At 38.4% G+C, this 20,783-nt stretch overlaps 1 protein-coding gene across 3 annotated transcripts in view; it reads right to left on the bottom strand.

Moving 5' to 3' along the window:
* Positions 1-20,783, bottom strand: part of PRIM2 (DNA primase subunit 2) — a 109,965-nt gene that overhangs the window by 69,243 nt on the left and 19,939 nt on the right. For 2 of the 3 annotated variants that reach the window (XM_057414057.1, XM_057414059.1), the window contains 2 exons: positions 19,019-19,114; positions 18,045-18,182 (listed from right to left, as the gene is read on the bottom strand). The exons of the other annotated variant lie outside the window; for it this stretch is intronic. In XM_057414057.1, the coding sequence (XP_057270040.1) occupies positions 18,045-18,182; positions 19,019-19,114 (234 nt within the window). The remainder of the gene's footprint in view (positions 1-18,044; positions 18,183-19,018; positions 19,115-20,783) is intronic. 3 annotated transcript variants of the gene reach the window in all.

Below are 20,783 nucleotides of genomic sequence, written 5' to 3'. Positions count from 1 at the left end.
GGCAAAAGGGGAACCCTTTGGGGTGCCTGTAATTAAAGATGTGATATTTGAAACAAGTTCTAAAATTGGGGTAGGGTCACTGCTACTCGTACCTGAGGCAGACTACAATCTTTTGGGAAGAGATTTAATGATAGAATTAGGAATTAGTCTAGAAGTTCAAGATGAGGAACTGCAAGATTAGTCGACCGAGAAAAGATAAATCCGGAAGTATGGTATAATCCTGATACAGTAGGAAAACTGGGTATCGAACCCTTTTCGGTAATAATTAGAGACCCGGATAAACCTGTCAGGATCAAACAATATCCTCTCTTGGAAGAGGGACGGTGGGGGTTAAAACCTGAAATAGATCGTTTACTCGAAAAGGGACTGTTGGAGCCCTGTATGTCCCCTTTTAATACTCCAGTCTTACCTGGGAAAAAGGCAGATGGAAAATACAGGTTGGTCCATGACTTGAGAGAAATAAATAAAAGAACTGTTTCTAGATTCCCTGTAGTAGCAAATCCATATACAATCCTGAGCAAAATAAATCCCAAAGATTGTTGGTATAGTGTAATAGATCTAAAAGATGCGTTTTGGGCTTGTCCCTTACAGGAGGATTGTAGAGATTTCTTTGCTTTTGAATGGGAAGACCCTGAGACACATCAGAAGCAGCAATTAAGGTGGACAGTTCTCCCTCAGGGCTTCACAGAATCCCCTAACCTATCTGGACAAGCCTTAGAGCAGATATTACAAAAATACGAAAAGGCGAGTAGTGTGACATTAATACAATATGTTCATGATCTGTTTTTAGCGGGAGCACAAGAGGAGGATGTTCGGCGAGAAAGTATTAGATTATTAAATTTTTTAAGTTTAAAAGGGTTGAAAGTATCTGAATCAAATTTACAGTTTGTGGAGGAGGAAGTAAAATATCTGGGACACTGGCTCAGCAAAGGAACAAAGAAACTAGATCCAGAGAGAGTTACTGGTATATTATCTCTAAAAGCCCCAACTACTAAGAGACAGGTACGGCAATTGCTCGGTTTACTTGGTTATTGTAGGCAATGGATAGAAGACTATAGTAAAAAGGTTAAGTTTTTATATGCAAAATTAACCACGGATGGCCTATTAAAATGGACCGAATGAGACAAGACTCAGTTACAGGAGCTGAAAGAGGATTTAGTCAATGCACCTGTCCTAAGTTTACCTGATCTGAAAAGACCTTTTTATTTGTTTGTAAATGTAGACAAGTGTACCGGGTATGGGGTTTTGGCGCAGGATTGGGCCGGACGGAAAAAACCTATAGGATATCTATCAAAATTGTTAGATCCAGTCAGTAGAGGGTGGCCGACCTGCTTACAAGCCGTGGTGGCCACTGCGCTTCTGGTAGAAGAAGCCAGAAAAATCACATTCGGGAGGGAATTAAAGGTATTATCACCCCACAACATTCGGGGAGTACTACAGCAGAAGGCTGACAAATGGATTACTGATACTAGGCTCCTCAAATACGAAGGAATTCTAGTTTCTTCTCCTAAATTGGAATTAGAAAGCACGAGCCTCCAAAACCCCGCCCAATTTTTATATGGGGAACCAACTCAAGAATTATCACATGATTGTATATGTAATATAGAGGAACAAGTAAATACACCCAGATTTGGAGGAAGAAGAATTAATAGGAGGTGAAAAATTCTTTGTAGATGGTTCTTCAAGAGTGATAGAAGGGAAAAGGAAGTCAGGATATGCCATTATAGATGGGAAAAACTTTAGCGTTGTGCAATCAGGACCCCTGAACCCCAGTTGGTCCACGCAGGCATATGAGCTATATGCAGTATTACAGGCCTTAAAACTGTTGAAGAATAGATGGGGCACGATATGTACAGACTCCAAATATGCATATGGTGTAGTACATACTTTTGGAAAAATCTGGGAGGAAAGAGGATTGATAAATTCTCAAGGAAAAGGCCTAATCCATGAAGAGCTAATAATTCAAATCCTCCAGGCCCTGCGAGAACCTGAAAGCATTGTGGTAGTCCATATAAAAGGACACCAAAAAGGAACAACATTCGAAATAAGAGGAAACAATTTAGCAGACATGGAGGCAAAACGGGCAGCTCTGGGGGTTGTAAAAATAATGCAAAACTCCTCTATGGAGTCTGAAAAAATAAATGATGCACATAAATTTACTCAAGTAGAAAAAGAAAAATTGACTAAAATGGGTCTAGAAGAAGAACAAGGAAAATGGAAATTAGAAGATGGGAGACAAGTTGTCGCAAAGACTTTAGCTCACCAAATTATGGTGAGAATACATGAAAAAAAACATTGGGGAACCCAAGCCCTTGTCGACCAGTTTGCCCTGCAGTATATGTGTATAGGAATATATGATACAGCAAAGGAAATAGTAAGATCCTGTTTAACTTGTCAAAGGGTAAACAAACAACATCAACGAAAAACAATTCCAGGAGGTCGCGAGTTAGCTGTAAGACCCTTTTCACGAATACAGATTGATTTTACTGAAATGCCTAAGATTGGTAACTACAAATACCTCTTAGTGATGGTAGATCATCTAACCCATTTTGTAGAGGCATTTCCCACCTCCCGGACAACGACACGAACTGTAGTAAAAATTCTTTTAGAACTTATAATTCCAAGATATGGAATTGTTGAAGCTATAGACTCAGATAAGGGCCCACATTTTACTTCAAAGGTAATTAGAGAAATCAACTGGGCATAAAATGGGAGTATCACACCCCTTGGCATCCCCAAAGCTCAGGACGGGTGGAAAGAATGAACGGAGAAATCAAGAAACAATTAACTAAAATCATGATAGAAACAAAACTCTCCTGGACTAAACGTCTACCACTAGCTTTGTTAAACATCAGAACACAACCCAGGTCCGATTTGGGAGTTTCTCCCTTTGAAATGTTATATGGTATGCCTTATAATATGGAAATGCCAGTTGAACATCCAATAATTGAGGACATAATGTTGAAACCATACCTAATTCATCTAACCAAACGAAGAGAGGAGTTACATAAACAAGGTATGATATCTCAACAACCTCCTTTAAATATGCACTTTCATTCTATAAAACCAGGGGATAAGGTATTAATTAAAACTTGGAAGGAATCCCCACTAATCCCTCATTGGGAAGGACTCTATCTTGTTTTACTCACCACAGAAACCGCCATCCGGACAGCAGAGAAGGGTTGGACTCATGCGAGCCGTGTAAAAGGACCTATCAGAGACTCGGACCAGTCTTGGGAAGTTGTGAGCCCACCTGGAGATCTGAAAGTCACCCTCAAGAAGGTTTAAATGGACATAGAGGGGACTAGGATATGTAATAACAACAATAACATTTTGAGACTGGTGTGAAATCAGTTGTCTGTAGGAGTGCCAAGAACGGTGGTAATCAAATACATCAAGTTATATATATATATAAATTGAATATATCAAAATATTACTCCAAAAAGGAACTGGGTAAGGGAACTATATAAACGGAGGCAAACACCCGAAATAGCACTCCCTCTCCTGAAGACTACCCCTGCTACTGAGAAGATGTTATCCCTCGTGGCTCGAAGCAACCAAGTCAACGAGCGAGGTAGAGAGGTAAAATACTGTGGAAAACTGACTCTTGTCATTAGAGCTACACGGGAGTACTGGAAGAACCGCCTCAATGCTCAAAGGGACTTGAAAGTCCCTTATAAAAAGCATATCCAAGGTTCTAATTGGAGGGATAATATTAGTATAATTGATCCAAAACTATTAACAACAAAGAAATGGAAAAGATTCCACCCTTTTTGGCACATCCTAGACATACTGCTTATTCTACTTATAATATGTATACTACAAACATGGGCTAAGGGAATGAACTACCAACCCCACCAACCTTTTAAGTGGACCCTACTCCGATTTGAAGATCAACAGGTTATCGCAACCCAAATAACACCAGGAGAACCAAGCTTTAATGCTACTCTATGTCAGCTTGTCCCGAGACCCCGATGCTGGGAGTACCTGGGATTCTATATGTGCCCTAGTTCGAATCCTGGAAAGGGATATTGTAACTACCCTAATCAATATTACTGCAGTTATTGGGGTTGTGAGACTATAGCCCCTTGTTGGATACCGGGTAGTGGTATAGACAAGTACCTAAAGGTTCAGTGGGGTCCATATGGGTGCAGACCACCACAAGGGTGGGGAGGACGTGGAAACTGTAAATACCTCTTCTTAAATGTCACCAGCCCTGAAGACATAGGATGGATAATTGGAAGAGTGTGGAGAGTGAGGTATACGGAACCAGGGACAGATAAGGGCGGTTTAATTCTCATAAAAAAGGAAGTAGTCCCAAATGATCCACTGCCAGTAGGCCCTAACCAGATATTAACTGATGATTGGCTGAAGGAACAATTGATAGTACAACGAGAATTCCTAAGATAGACAATATAACGATAACTCCTGAAATGAAGATTACTCGAATCACCCAAACTCCTGATGAAACCCTTGGGAACAACCCAACCCCTAATGAAACCCCTGAAATTAATCCCCTTTGGAAATTAATGCACACTAGTTACTTGGTGTTGAACAAAACTAATCCAAATCTTACGGAACACTGTTGGTTGTGTTATGGGGTGAAACCACCCTTTTAGGAGGCTGTGGGAGTAACCAGGAAACCTAGACACATAAATGGTACTAACCTGGCACAGTGTATGTGGGACACAGAAAAACCAGGAATTACCTTAACCCAAGTGATGGGACAAGGCCTGTGTATAGGAAAAATTCCAGAACACAAAAAGAGGTTATATGCCAATACTGATAAAATAGGGTCGAAAAGACCTGAGAAACCTGCAAAATGGTTAGTACCAGCTGATAACACCAAGTGGGTTTGCTCCGCTATAGGAGTTACACCTTGCCTGTTGTTAAAACATTTTAATGAATCCTCAGACTTTCGTGTTCAAGTAACAATAGTCCCTAAAATTTTTTATCACCCTGAGAACTTTATTTACGATGCATACATTACTCAGGGACACCACCTGACTAAACAAGAGCCATTTACGGCATTAACAATAGCCACTTTAATGATCTTGGGGGGCGTGGGAGTAGGCACAGGTGTAACCTCATTGATACAACAAAGCCAAGAATTTAAAGCACTGAGGATAGCAGTAGATGAGGACCTGGTAAGAACTGAGCAATCAGTAACGGCTTTAGAGAAATCCGTTAGGTTGCTGTCAGAAGTGGTCTTACAAAACCGAAGAGGACTAGATTTAATGTATTTACAACAAGGAGGGGTATGTGCAGCACTTAAGGAAGAGTGTTGTATATATGCAGACCACACAGGGGTAGTACGGGATACTATGACTAAATTATGAGAAGGATTGGAAAAAAGACGAAAAGAACGAGAGGCACAACGCAGTTGGGATGAACCTTGGTTTAGACAATCCCCCTGGCTTACAACCTTACTGTCAACAATAGCAGGTCCCCTGATATTGATTATATTGGGATAAACATTTGGACCATGTATTTTTAATAAAATACTAGAAATTGCACGAAGTAGACTCGAAGCAGCTCACCTAATGCTGATAGGAACGAAATATGAACCTGTAGAACAAGAAAATTCATTGCTATTAAGCCAAGATGTGTTACAACGATTTGATGAACAAAAATGATGAAAAGAAAAAGGGGGGAAATTGTAATGTGTGGGGTTCATTCATCAAGAAGTTTGGGGGGAGGGAGGCTCTCTGTGGCTGTCGTTATGTGGAACCATATTCCTTTTTGTGTTGTAACTGTTGTACTCCATAAGTTATGGGGGGGAGGTCAGTTGTATTATTGCACAGGATTGTGAGGGAGAAAAGAGGGAGGTTGGGTGGCTCGAAGTTGTGTCTTATTGCAACGTTTGAGGGGTGGGGGTTGCAATGGTGAGGAGGCTGGTAGTGGACGCTTCTCGAAGCCTCTGGGAGCTTCTCGAAACTTCTCGATGATGAGACCTCTCCAACAAAGGGAACCAATGGGGAAGAGCCATGTCAACATCCGAGTGAGGAGAGGTGGCAGGACTGGCTGGGGCCTTGAACTGAAAAGTATAAAGGACCACCTCCCAGAGACCGTGTGTGCGTCTTGGGCGGAGCGGAGGACACCCCGGCACACCCAGCGCTGTTTTATCTGCTATCACTTACTCAAGTTCAATAAAACTTATACTTTAAACCAAAATTGGCTATATCATTGACAACAGCTGTGTGGAGAAGGACTTGGAGGTGTTGATCGACAAGAAAATGAACATGAGCCCGCTTCAGTGTGCGCTGGCAGCCCAGAAAGCCAGCCATATCCTGGGCTGCATCAAAAGGAGCGTGACCAGCAGGTCAAAGGAGGTGATCCTGCCCCTCTGCTCTGCTCTTGTGAGACCTCACCTGGAATATTGTGTGCAGTTCTGGTGTGCTCAACATAAAAAGGACATGGAACTGCTGGAACAAGTCCAAAGGAGGGCCACGAGGATGATCGGGGGCTGGAGCATCTCCCACATGAAGACGGGCTGAGAAAGTCAGGGCTGTTCAGCCTGGAGAAGGCTGCATGGAGACCTCATAGCAGCCTTCCAGTATCTAAGAGTGCCTACAAGGGTGCTATGATTCTATGGCTGGTATTCTACAATCGTGCCTGGAGACTCAACTCTCCCAAAAACTACTTTAAAAGCTTGTCAGTTGGAATAAGAATCAATTCATAGTTTTATTCATTCACTTTGACAACTGCTGGTTTTTTTCACTTTTTAAAGAAGTAATTCAACCTTCTCATGTACTCCAAAAACGATTCTTCTGGTTCGCAGTTCTGGTTTAAAGCAAGGGTGGGGGAGTGTTGGGATTTGCGAATTTTTTATTTTTATTGTCTACAAATCAAAGGGATGGAGAGGTGAAAAAAAAACCAACACGCAACAAACCCACAAATCCTTCAGGATTAACAAAGCTGGTAACAGAGCAACCTTCACCTCATTTTGGCAGCATAAGTAGGAAAACAACAGGGAAAATTCATGGGGTTTTCTATTACTTAAAAAGTTCTAAGCACTACATCCAAATTTAATCCATTTCTTTCCTATGTACATATATAAACAAAGGCTGTAGTCATTAATAAACCATGTCATTTTGCTTAACTCACAACATAAAAATCCAACCCTTTCCTTTCTGATATTTGTTCAAGACTACAGATTATTTAATTAAACATCATTTCTTACAAACAGAAACATCCTAGTATTTACATGAATTTGTTTACAAAAATACAGAAAAAAAATATAGCTAAAAAGCTCTTTCACAAGCAACATGTAAATTGAAGATGTATATCTTCACCAGTCTGTTCTTCCCTGATACTTCATCTCATTTTCTGCCTTTCTACAACTCAGACACTGAACAGCTAATTCAGTATCCTTTCCAAATCTACAGAGCACATAAAAGCTTTTACAAAATTTCACTTATATGTGGAAACTCTCCTGTGACTTTGGGTGCTGAATAAATCCATTGTTGTCTTTCAAAATCCATTTTCACTACAAAACATCTGTACTGCAGTACACTTTCATGCCCACTCCCTCAGGCAGATGAGCCAATACAAAACATTTACATGTATACTTAACCTTGACAGATTAGCAAACATACCTAACTCATGCAGAAGCTATGGAAAACCTCTCCTGGTCTTCTATTTCAGAGGAATAGAAGAACCAAAAAGAATAACAAAATCCAGCCCAGCTAAACTCACACAGACGTGCCTACTAATGTAAAGATTATTGCTACAAAACCACCTCCTCCTTACACACGTCAAGAGAAAAGAAAACACTTCAGACAAAGACATTTCAGGTCAGAACAATGTCAAAGTGCTCCACATGAAGTTACTATGATCTTTTGGGACTCCCCTGCTTCTAAGTATAGGCAGGCTTGAAACGCTGACAGATTAAGGGAAACATATAAAGGCGGAACACAGCGGCACAAGGCCTCTCTTAAGAAAAGCTCACTCAGTAATATTTGTGCATCCAACTTTCAATTCATACCTTTCTTCAAGCTGAACAGATCTCATGAGAAAACTGGATATACAGATATAAAATACAGTACACCTCCTGTGGAAATGCAAGGCTACACTCCTCAATAAGGAGTGGAAAATTAACTAGAAAATATGCTCCCTAGTGAGAGGTAGCTTGCACTGGTAGCTCAGTATTTTCCTTTAGGTCAGAAATTCAGGAATTTAGCAAAAATGTTTGGGAGTGAACTACAAAATAACATGATATAATCCAGCAGCAGTATAACCAAAAGAAGCCTCAACTAACCAACCACCCCAAAATAAACCCACAGCTCTCACAGTCTGTGTCCAGTACCCAAGAGAAACTTAACAAGTAAAGAGCTGAAGGGGCTGTCAGTTGAGCATAAGACACCCACCAATTACCCAATTCTTAAATGCATCCCTGCAGTAAAGATACTCAGGGACAAACCAGTACCCTCCTCAGGCAGGTAAGTTGCTAGCCTCTAGGAGAAAAGGAAGTGAAGATCCAGTAGGAACTTGGCAGCAACATACAGGCACTTCAGAGGCACCTGGTGATCTCCTGGAGGCAAGTCATTGTTCAAGTAAGGATCTGCTTCTTCACAAGCCAGAGGTATGAAATGAAGCCACAGCTGGGAAGTGAGTGGGCCAGGTTGTACACCAACAGGCCCAACGCTATTAGAGCCAAGTTTAACTATCCTAGCTGTGTATTTGCAGGCTGATTTTATCACGTTTCAAGATTTCAGGAAGACAGAACCCCAGCAATTTCAGTGACAGCCTGTACAGACTGCTCATAAGATGCCAGAGTATGTTTAAAGATTCTGCTCAACTCCACTGCCTCTGACACATACCTTGCTCTCCTATTACCAGGAAAAAAATATTCTGACAAATAATCTTTGTTTATAAGAACCACAAAAAATTACCACTTCCTCTCTAGCATAAAAATGCAGATTAGCAATTAACTGCAGAAGAAATACATTAACAGATGAGATTCCCTTTGGGAAATTGCAGTAAAATGGAAGGCTATACAATGAGACCACCCAGAAAACAACTGCTGCAACAGCAACAGTGACCAGCATTTCTAAAAGTACTCACTTCATCTATATTTAAAACAGTTTAAAAAATAACTATCCAGTATGACAAAAAAAAAAAAAACAATGTACTGCTACAGTTTTTCTTAAAAGAGTTCAAACTAGTTGTGTAACCAGTAAAATTAATGTGGGGTTTTTTTATAAACTAGTCTTACAGCAGAATTTCTTTTAAACATATCTTGGCAAAGGCATTTCTGAGATGAGACTTGAACATACTTTATTCTTACACATACTGCTTAAAGAAGTGTTCCAACCTCTATAAAGATTCTATACATTAATTAACCAAGTGTCATCTGATATGACTATCAGTTGTCCAGTTTATTTCATGTCTGACTTTGAGCTACTGATAGTCATTTCCCATTTCTCTTTCTGATGGAAAAAACAGATCTTTATCATTAGCAGGAATGGGAAAAACATGTTAACATTACATATGCGATATTATAAAACTCTACTCAGGAGAACAGCAATTCTCCAGATTTCACAGAGAAATGGAAAAAAAAATGATGTAATTGTAAGGGTGGTCATCACAGTTTTTAGTGATTCAGACTATTTCTTTTTGCCTGCTACATAAATTTGCATTAAGCATTTCTGTTGTTAATCCAAATTCTTAATTCAACCTGTAATTGTAACTTAAGACACTACAGCTCGATTTAGGTCTCAAAATAACTTGCATGACTCCATTTTGTTCTTGAATGCTTAATCTTATGCTGCTCTACACACTACTTTCAATGGCTACAAACCTATTGATTCCATTGTGACTACTCACAACAGCAAGTCTGTCCTGGGTTCAGCAGTAGCAGTCATGTTTCTCCTTGTTGGTAGCTGATGCAGTGCAGTGTTTTGACTTTCAGCCTGGGAACAGAGCTGATAACAATGATGTTTTGGTTTGGCCAAGGACTTTGTGAGCCTCATGCTCTTCCAGGGAGGAGGGAAAGCCAGGAGGAAGCAGAGGCAGGACACCTGACCCAGACTGACCAAAGAGGTATTCCATAACACAGCACATCATGCCCAGGATGTACCTGAGAGTTACCCGGAAGGGCTGGGGGACTGCAGGGTTGGAGGAGGCATCAGTCAGAGCTTGGTCGGGCTGGGGGGGGCGAGTTATCGGTCGGCTGGTGGTGAGGTGATGTATTCTCTTCCCTTGTTATTTCCTTTATCATTATTATTACTGGTGGTAGCAGCAGTGATTTGTGTTCTACCTTAGTTACTAAACTGTTCTTATCTCAACCTATGGGAGTTGCATTCTTTTCGATTCTCCTCTCCGTCCCTCTGGGAGTAGGGGGAGGGAAAGAAGGGGGGGAGTGAGTGAACGAGTTGCTTGACTGGTTTTAAACCACGACAAAGTCCTATAAGCATCTGTGTTTGGTATGCTATAAAATATTATTTCTAAACAAGGTGCAACTTGCTGGGAACCTGTACAGTAGGTTTATAAAAGTGTGCAATATGTTAGCCAAAATTTAACAACTGGACAAGGGCATGTATGCCACAAAGCTTTCAAATAGGAGAAATTTTAATTTGGCTAACAGCAGTGATTAAATGAATTACCAGAGCAATTTGGACAATGAGGCAAGCAAGAATGAACATATTACTTATATTCTATAGGAACTGAAAATTTAGCATAGATACATGCAAAGTTTAAGCCATAAACAATTTGAAAGTTAGGACAAAAGTGGCATACTCCTTAAAAATGTTATAAAAATGTAACTGTCAGGATTAGACCATGTTTGTTCAAAAGCGTCAGTGAGGCAGCAATATTGCTTCTCAACAATCATGAATTTAAGAATCCATTTATTAAGCCCAGTAAATAACTGTTGTGCTCTAAAAGCAACTACATCCCTTGAAAGAAGTGGTTTAGACAAAGCACAGTAAGATTTATGCTCCTTTACAGAATCCTACAACATTGTAGGCAAGATTCAATATATTAATTTCAAGGTAAGTTTTTGATTTACTGTACATAGCAGTGGTAGATAAATTGTGTCTCTTGAACCACCAATAAAAAATGGTAAGTGGTTGAAACTTGGATTTCAATAATGAGCCTCTGTTAATATACAGATGGGTGAGAAATCCAAGTCCCCGCTACCACCAAACAGATTCAGCTAGCATGATTGAGATACACGAATCAATTTTCCCCAAGAAACAAATGGAGACACAAATCAGTCTCATTCCACACTGAAGCAGTGGAAGGCTGAGAAACACCCTAGATACAGCTTCACAGGCAGTTTGGATAGCTCCCTGTGTCACTCAAGTCCTGCTCCATTGGTGGCCAAAGTAAACATCAGCTTGATTGCTACCAGTTAGCTTCCAGAAACTTACCAGCTTTCTCCAAGAAAAAGCCAGAACACAGCTGATGAAATAATCTGTCATTAACTCGGGTGTAAACCAACTCCAGATATCTACAGCTATCACACAGCAACTGCCTATGGGTCACCAAAGGCCATTAAGAATATATAATCAGGAGAAAACGTTAGTTTCTAAGAATATAATCAGGAGAAAACTCTTAATTTCTAACAGTGTCATCCTGAAACACAGATTTCTGTTCACTTACCAACCACATATGGCATTACAGTTCTTTCTTATTTGCCTCATTCTCAAATTACTGTTACCCACATGTTAAAACACATGTTGTCATGTGGCATTAGACAAGTACTATACTAAGTGATGCATTTCTGGGTCATCACATCTATCGCACAACACAGAAATAAAGCTGTACTTCTTATATATTCTATTCCAATAGTTTTTCTGAAATTTGGGGAACATCTCAACAGTTAAGTAAGCTTTCCATATGCTTTAAATCCTGCACATTTTGCTTCATTAGTTTTATTATCCCGAAGCACCCATATTGATTTGAAGGTGAAAGTATTTCCATATAAATGAAACCAAACAGGATCATGCAGAGACCACAGCAATTGTTTATGCTGCAAATTTAGCACTCAAAATCTTGGGACTTTGTAGTACATGCGAGAAGCAGATAGAAGAAGTAGAAAAATACTGAATATAGTCAAATTTCATTTAACCTCCTAATATTATTTATAATTGCTTCATGCTAGCAATCTAAGCAGTCTCTAAAAGAAACACATATACTTCAATTAGCAGAGGATAAAACACTAGAAGAATTGATTTCAGAAAACAGCCAACAAAAGGAAAACTCAGAGGCCATGGCAGAAAGAAGGTACAGCAAGTTTCCCTGTCTCACAGGTAACCATTCTGTGTACAGGTCTGAATTCCCTTTGGCACAAACATAGGCAGAAAAATCAATTCCCTTGATTTTACTTCTACTCAAAATATCACCATTTTCTTAAGCAGACCTGTGCCTTAGACAATGACCTTACCATGCAACACTACTCAGAAATGAGTATCAGCTGCTTCTCTGCCAACACTCTCACAACAAACTTTCATGAGAGACTCAGAGGACAGTCACTGTAATCACTTTACCCTGCACTGCCAAAGTTATTACTTCACTAACCTTGTATGTGCATATTATAAAAATCATCCATTTATGTTACAGTGAATTACTTTAACACTGGGAACACAACACCTGAAACTAATTTCAAGTGACAAGACCATAATCAATCATACTTTCTCAACATTAATGTCACTACATAAAGCTTTCTGCTTCACTGCTTGAAAACATAGGTGTTTTAGGAAGAAAATGTTTCGCAGATAGTGCTATGTATACTGATACTTTTCCCAAATTAGCAGGTTCTTTGAAAATACAGCATAAATCAACTGAAATAGCACATCTGTCTAATATTTAATTTTAAAAGACAAATCATCACAAAGATCACTAAAGCTAGAAGCAACTTGATGCACATTTCTAACAGTTTTGAAGATTACATGCCAAATAGGGAAAGGAATAAATAACAAAACAACAAAAACAAACAAAAAACAACCCACAAAAATTAGAAAATAGCAGTGAAGTCTTCTTTTTCTACTAAGTCCTCAAAACCCGACAATTTGATTTGTAGGCATTTTATCATATTACACAAGATCATACTGCAAAGTAAAAAAGCACAGACTTTCAATTCAGAAGAAACACATGCTATCAAGACTGTACATATTAACATGGGAATCTTGATTTCTTATGGTATCAGTGTTGTGGTTTAAGCCCAGTCAGCAATTCAGCCATGCAGCCCTTGCTCACCCCCCACCCCCTTCTTCCCTCCCCAGCTCCAGGAGGGATGGGGAGAAAAATTAAAAGAATGTAACTCCCACGGGTTGAGATAAGAGCAGTCCAGTAACTAAGGTACAACACAAACCACTACTGCTACCACCAATAATAATAATAAGGGAAATAACAAGAGGAGAGAATACAACTGCTCACCACCTGCCGACCAATACCCAGCCCGACCGAGCAGTGATCTCCCCCTTCTGGGTAACTGCCCCCAGTTTATATACTGGGCATGACGTGCTGTGGTATGGAATACCTCTTTGGCTAGTTTGGGTCAGGTGTCCTGTCTCTGCTTTCTCCCAGCTTCTCCTCCTCCCTAGCAGAGCATGAGATGCACAAAGTCCTTGGTCAGGCTAAACATTACTGAGCAACAACTAAAAACATTGATGTTATCAGCACTGTTCCCAGGCCAAAAGTCAAAAACACAGCACTGCACCAGCTACTGAGGAGAAAAATGACTGCTACTGCTGAACCCAGGACAATCAGTTTGTGTTCTGTTCAGTTAATATTTTAATTTGCAGACTGTTAAAATCCTGTATGATGTTCTGCTATAATATTCTGCCATATACTGTCACCTCGTGAGGCCACATGGAGCTGTTGGACAGCTGTTGGACAGCTCCATGTCCATCTTATGTTGAGGACACCAGAACTGCACACAGTCCTCCAAGTGTCATTTGCTTATAGCTTTAAAATGTAATGTTCAACAAGCACTACAACTTAAGGACAAAACACTTTCTGAACTGTAACTTTTGTTAAGGCTGATGCAGTGATTCAATTTAGTTGATTCAAACACTAAAGGAGGTGGCCCAGCATCAGGTTTTTCAGTATTTAGCAATTATCCACACAGGGCAGAACTCCTCTTCAAACAAGTCAGACAACTACCAACGTAATAGTAGTCATTTTCTCAGTTCTTTGAGGACACTGCTGATAAAGGCCAGTCCCAGGCAATAATTCAGCAGCCTCTTCTGTCTTCTCCCCCTTCTATTCCACTTGAGATTTTTCCAGAGCAGTCCTTTGTGCAGTATTCAGTATAACACAGCTCTGATACAGGTCTGTGCATCTCAATCACAACACTAAGCCAAATCTTCTGATTTCAAGAAATGAAAAATTAGAACAGTTATCCTCAGAAAAAAGGTGATCCAGGCCTGCCAATAATTTCACAACCTAAACTCACTAGATGACTACAACTAAAATTACCAAAATGCAGCACAGCATTACTGCAGAAATGTTTGTGTATTAGCGTAAACACAGTGAAACCCTCATGGAAAAAAAAATATAATGCAGTTTGAATTAGTAAAAGTTTGCTTTAAGTTATAAAACAATTGTAGAGCTAATATTATAACTTACATGAAGTACAGAAAATGTTTAAGCTTTCTATAGTTTAATCATCATTAATGGCACAAAAGAAATTATTTACTATCAAATGGATCAGAGAATACAGCAAGAAGGTCCTTGTAGTATTGATTTTGCACATAAAATGAACTTCTTCAGTTGCATTTGCAGTTGTCAAGAAGGCTTGACTAATATTAACTCCCCCTCTTACTGAGCCTCAAGGAATTGCCAGTAGAGATGTCAAACTTATTTTTAAGGGATGAAACAAAACATATGACTGCTTCATTGACTAGTAAGCGATTAAAGCATAACTCTGACTAAACTGAATTTGTGTCAGTGTCAACATACAACTTTTTTTAAAAGCAGAAGTCAGCACTATGAATTATTTACTGTTCTCTGAAAGCTCAGTATCAACACATCAATTCACTCTCATTATATTCCTCCTTTATAATCCAGTTAGAATCACCCTCTAACATGCAGGATGGTGGCAACGTGAGCCTGAAATGTAGTGAGTAATGTAATAAGGTGAGGCAACCACCCGAATTTTTCTGTGCTTTGGAGAACAAGAGTAGCTTTAACACACTCCCATCAAGTGTAACAGCTTCAGAAGACCTTGAAAAAGACATGCCAGGCCTTAATCATAAAATCATTCCTGAGTAGGGATAACTCCTAAAAACCTGTGTGTGTGATTGCTTAGAACAGCAACAAACAATGTCCGAGAGGCAAAACATGCATCACAGTACAAATAACACCACATAAACAACCCAAAATGGAAAACTATACTGTTTTAACATTGAAGAATTGAACTACTAATGAGAGCTGTAAAAAAAAGTTTCCACAGAACTATGTGCCTGAAAGGTCATCTTTCCACTATCTATATTCAAAGTATTTTGTCCCTTAGAAGCTTGTAAGAGACTGCCAGAGCCAGAAGTACTGGCCAAAGTCAAACTACCCCACAGAAGATACAAGTATTTAGCCTAACTTTATGACCCTGTGAAAATACAAACCCCTTCTTTAGAAAAAAAAATTCAAGCCTAATTTGGTTTATCACACCCTTAAGATCTTTAATTCTCAAATTCTAATAAAACAAGGATTGGCCATTAGAAAGTGCTGAGAACAAACTGTAAATAGCCAGATGCTGCAAAAATACTAAAACATGCTCCCAAAAGCACACATAAATAATGCTTACCAAAGTGGTAATGTTGTCAAATACATTAATTAAGAGACAAATTAAATAAGAAGGGTCTATTACTTCTTAATTAAATCTGGCCATGATGCACAACTTGCGTGCAAAGTCATAAAGACCTCTATACTACCATAGTGCCTGTAATTCAGCACATTTCTCTTTCTTGACTTTCCCTTTGCAGCAGACACATACAAACATCCATGTGCTGCAAAAGCATTACCAAGCACCTCTAAAATAGCTGTACTTGCAGAACTTAGGCCTAGATCAAATAGTATTTCAACAACTACTTTTTACAAACAATACTGGAAACGTGCCACTGTGTTACAACTTCCATTAAAAATACGCCTCTTCAGATAAGCCTGAGGAAAAGATTAAAGATATCCTCCTGATTTCTATATTGTGGGACAGCAATGGTTACCGTCTTCAGATTTTAAAAAAATTCCATATGTATAGTCCTTTCTTTAAAGAAAGCACCCTGTTTTCTTACACTTTCACAGAATTTTCAATAATTGATTGACAGTAATTGATGATTACAGTTTTGTCTCATTGAAAACTACACCAATTATCCAGCTACCACGTTAGGCCTTCAAATCCAGTTATGCCTATTTGGTGTAACAGAAGAACGTTAGACTGACCTCTGATTTTTAGCCTTTGCTTAAAAGGCTCAATAATATTCCCAGCATCTCTCAGCAGTGCACTGTGCTGGCTAAAATTAGCTGAAACAGCTTATTAAATGTCATTTCTCAAACTAAATTAGTTTGTAAATCAGTAAATCAAGACCCCACAAGTTCAAGTAGGAGCTTTGAAATAGGACAGAAACCACTAATTCTCTCTTATTTCTTACTCTGAAAATATGGCAAACTTTCATTAGCAAAATATACGTATTAAAACTAAAAAACTAATGCAAACCTGAAATACTGCAATAACTTAAAACACAGCAGTTCTATAGAAGATAGTTTTCCACACTCGCAAGAGCGTTAACAGTTTCTAACCCCTGACTACAGAGGGCAGTATAGAGCACTCCTTCACTATAAAGCAGCTATTGGCTTTAATGAAGTCATCTGGGTTAAACAAAATTATAAACTGAGTTTGTAAAAAAAGCTGCACATTTTTTCTCCAACTGAAAAGTCAGACAGCCAACTCATTACAGTTCCTTCTGTTTTTCAGACTTTTCAGCTTAAACTCTACAACAGATACTCACACAACAGGCAAATTCCAGAAGCTTCCCAAAAGTATTTTAAATAGATGCTGATAACCTTGTGTACTTCACCATATTTCTATAGAATACATTCATTCCTTTTAAATCCTACCCAAGTATTATCAGCTTTCAGCAATAACATTATGCATTAGCTGAAATGTCTCGTTACAGTTGTATTAGAGTATTAATGTATATGTTCACATAAGAGTATCACTATTTTTGACTTCACGTTAAATAATTTTATAGACTCTAGTTATATTCAAAATTAACAAACTATAAAATCAGCATACTGACAGCTTCTTAAAGGAATGCCTTTTTACTTCAGAGTGTTTGTTTACTAAATGCTCACGGTCAACCTTGATATTAATGCAGCATGGCAATGTAAGGCTTTGAAAACATTTTTTAAAGGCAATCTGAACTGCCTTCATGCTATGCAATGCCATCTTTTTTAGGACTAAAGCTCTGTGCATTCTACATGATCACCAACTTTTAAACCCTGTGAAGAGTCTCATATTGTAAAATTAGCATTTCCTAAATTCATCACCAAATTACTAACAGAACGTTCACATACAGTATTTACTATGTGTCCTAACTAGATCTGAGGCATTCCTACAGTGAAGACTTCATTTTTCCCTGACATGTTCCAACTTAGTTCTATTAAAAAAAAGAAAAAAAAACAAAAACAAAAAACAAAAACACCAACAAACACAAATCAGTATTTTGCTTGTTTCAACAAAACAAATGTTGCAAACTCTTCTGCGAGAAAATACCAGTACAAAGAGAAAAACAATCATGTGCATGGGGCTCACATTGTGAATGAAAAAAAAGTCATGTTACTCTCTATGTAGGAAACAATTTCAAAATCCTCTAGGATACATTTATTTACCATCTCCATCACATGCTAAATTCCATTTTAAAGTAATGAAACTCCAGTTCATAACAAAATTTTTTAGTACTGCCAGCATTTTTTACAGGGTTTCTGGTATTCTTCAGATGGAACCACATACATTTAAAAAAAAAAAAAAATCAAAAAGGTCTTTGTCCAAGAGTGTCACTAAACAATGCAACAAAAGTTGTAAAAACCAGTATCAGACTTACCGCCAGTGCTTTAGATAACTTTGTTCTATAGTTGCTCAAAACAATTGCATCGATATCCTTAAGTGGCACATATGCAAAGCCGTCTTTAATAAACACTCTTCTGGTTCTAAACAGATCCACAGCTTCTGAAAGTCCAACCTGAGAAAGAAGAAAACCCCACATTGTAGAATAGCAAAATGACGCAGTAACAATGTTTACAACCTTAAGATTCAAGATGGATCAGTACAGCTTTAAGTCATTCTCTGTCTTAGCACTCTATCCAGGCAAAATGCAAATGGTTTGAAATTAAGTGTTGATTTTGGAATAGCTGATCATTATTTTGGTGAAGAAATTGTTTACTTGGAGAGGGTCATGCAGCTAGGCAAAATAAGCTATTTTAAAGCTTGTATCTATGATTATTAGACCAATTATGTAGCTTTGCATCACTTACGGATTTGATACTTGAAAATGGCCTTCTGTTTCAGGCAGTTTGAAATATTTTATTCATGAAAAGCTGCATACCTTGGAAGTAGATCTGGAACCCAACCAACTTCACTCCAGAAAAAGAGTCAGGGGTTTCCATCAGACACATTGCTTCTCCCTTTGCTCTCTAGCAAAAAGAAGTTCAGACTAATACATTCAAACCAAACCCAGCTTCAGCAACAGATGCTTGAGAATGCCTCCAAACTGAGTGGTCTGTCAGCCAGGCAAGTTAAGTCAATTGTCTGGGAAACGTTAAAACTTAAGACCATTTTCGTGGTGAAAGCTAAAGGATGGCATAAGAGGACAGAAGACAGTAACAGTAGTCCAAAGCTCACTTCACTCGCAGTCCCTCCCTTCTACCTTATACTGACATGAAGAAGAGAAATTCTTATTAGTCTCAGTTGAGACACTTTGATTAACTGTTACCAATAATGTCATGTAAACATAATAACTCCAAGTTTAAGTGAAGGAGAATGAGTGCAAATCTGGGGAACTTGGCAGTTTCTACTTACCTTATAGAATATTTGTTCTTTTACTTTAGCCACACTGAAGCCAGGGGTTGATGTAAGCAGCTCATTTGCTAATTCATTTTTCATGTCTTCACTAATCTAAAATTAAGAGCTTGTTTTAAAACTTGAAATACTTCAGAATAAGGTTTGTTTTGGTTTTCTGTTAATTAACACAAGCTAAAAGATTACTTAATCTGTGAATATATCATTCCTTTCAGTGATTCAGCAAGCGATCACTAATAATTAAGCAGAAACCAGCAAAACACTAGTGATCAATAGTGTTAAATAACCTTCCTTCTGAAGGCATAGTGCAGATTTTAAAATATAATAATTTTAAGCATTAATACAAAACCACATTTTGTAAAAGTCAACCTTGTAAAAGCCAACAAATCAAAACTTGTGATAAACCCTGCTCATGTCTAGGTTTACTATATGCATTAAAATAAAGCCTGATGAGTCAATCGCGGCTAGTAACGGCTTAAACACCTTTGTCAGATTTTTGACAAAAACACGAGTTTCAGCTCATTTTTAAATCCAGACTCAAAAAAAAAAAACAAAAACAAAAACACAAAAAACAAACAAAACCCCACAACATGTCATCTGTGGCATACTTCTTGTTCTATAAATGTGAGTGCTTTTCCCGTTCTTGAATTGGGCAAATTAAGCAGCAATGCTCTAATTTAACAACTTGAACTGTTTAAGCCAAAATTTCTAGCTTGAAAAACCATGGATAATGCTACACTTCATAACATAAAAACTTAAAATACTCATAGGCATAACTATATGTGTTATACTTTTTTTGCTACTTAATAGTGCACCAAATGCAGCAGAAAAGCCATACAAAATTAGTACATTATAATGATTTTACTAGTCAATAAATCATTTCAGGGTTTTATACAACGGAAAATAGCAACAACAAAATTTGGAATCAATTTGTTCTGCCTTAAATCATTATTAAGCTCAGTCCTTAAAACCTGAAAAAAGTAAGAAATAATAAAAAAAAAATAAATCTAAGTAATCTACTCTGATAAAACAGATCATACAGGCTGGTAATCCAGCAGTGATACCTAGTAACTTAACTGCATGCAACTAAGTCTTAAATATTTGCACAATATATGTTCTTGATAAAGTACAATGGAAGTAGTCCCTGACTGAAAGGGATTAAATGGTAAGAAACACAGAATACCTTCCCAAAACACAGATGGACATAGGTGTCACTGAAGTATAACACACTGTGTGATAGTGCTCCAATAACTATGGAGAGGTGATACAAGGCTGCAGCCAAGACAGGCTTTTAGAGACTCGTCAGGAAGGCAAGGCAATCGCATGCACTAGATACCCACCCAGGCTCCAAACACAAGATAAAACAGACACTCAGTAGCATTCATATGCATGGAAGGAAATGTGCATGAACAGTTCAGTTTCTTTTCTGAATGGGACAGAATACCTAATTTGTTGACCAACACTTCTGTGCAATTAAATACGCATTTGATTTTTTTTTCCTTCTTCTCAGTTGAAAGACCGAGAAAATGAAACAGAACAAAACCCCACTTTTCTTGGAAGTCATAGGAAGGACTCTTTCACTTCAAACTTAGAGGAGTAGTTCAGCAAATGCTCTCTATGAAACTGATTTGATGGATGCATATGAAATGGCCAAGGCAGGGATGTCTAGAAGGTTTATGGTTACCCTGTCTGCATCTTGATGTTGATCTAGATGCAACTGTAGTACTCTCAGGAAAATCAGCTTTAAAGAATAATAATAAAGCCG

This window comes from Pezoporus wallicus, unplaced genomic scaffold, assembly GCF_028554395.1.
Source record: "Pezoporus wallicus isolate ANWC-B61680 ecotype Strahan unplaced genomic scaffold, APGP_CSIRO_Pwel_v1 contig_6428, whole genome shotgun sequence".
Classification (NCBI taxonomy): Eukaryota; Metazoa; Chordata; class Aves; order Psittaciformes; family Psittacidae; genus Pezoporus; species Pezoporus wallicus.
Note: the sequence above shows the minus strand (reverse complement) of the source record. Positions and strands in the feature narration are given on the sequence as shown.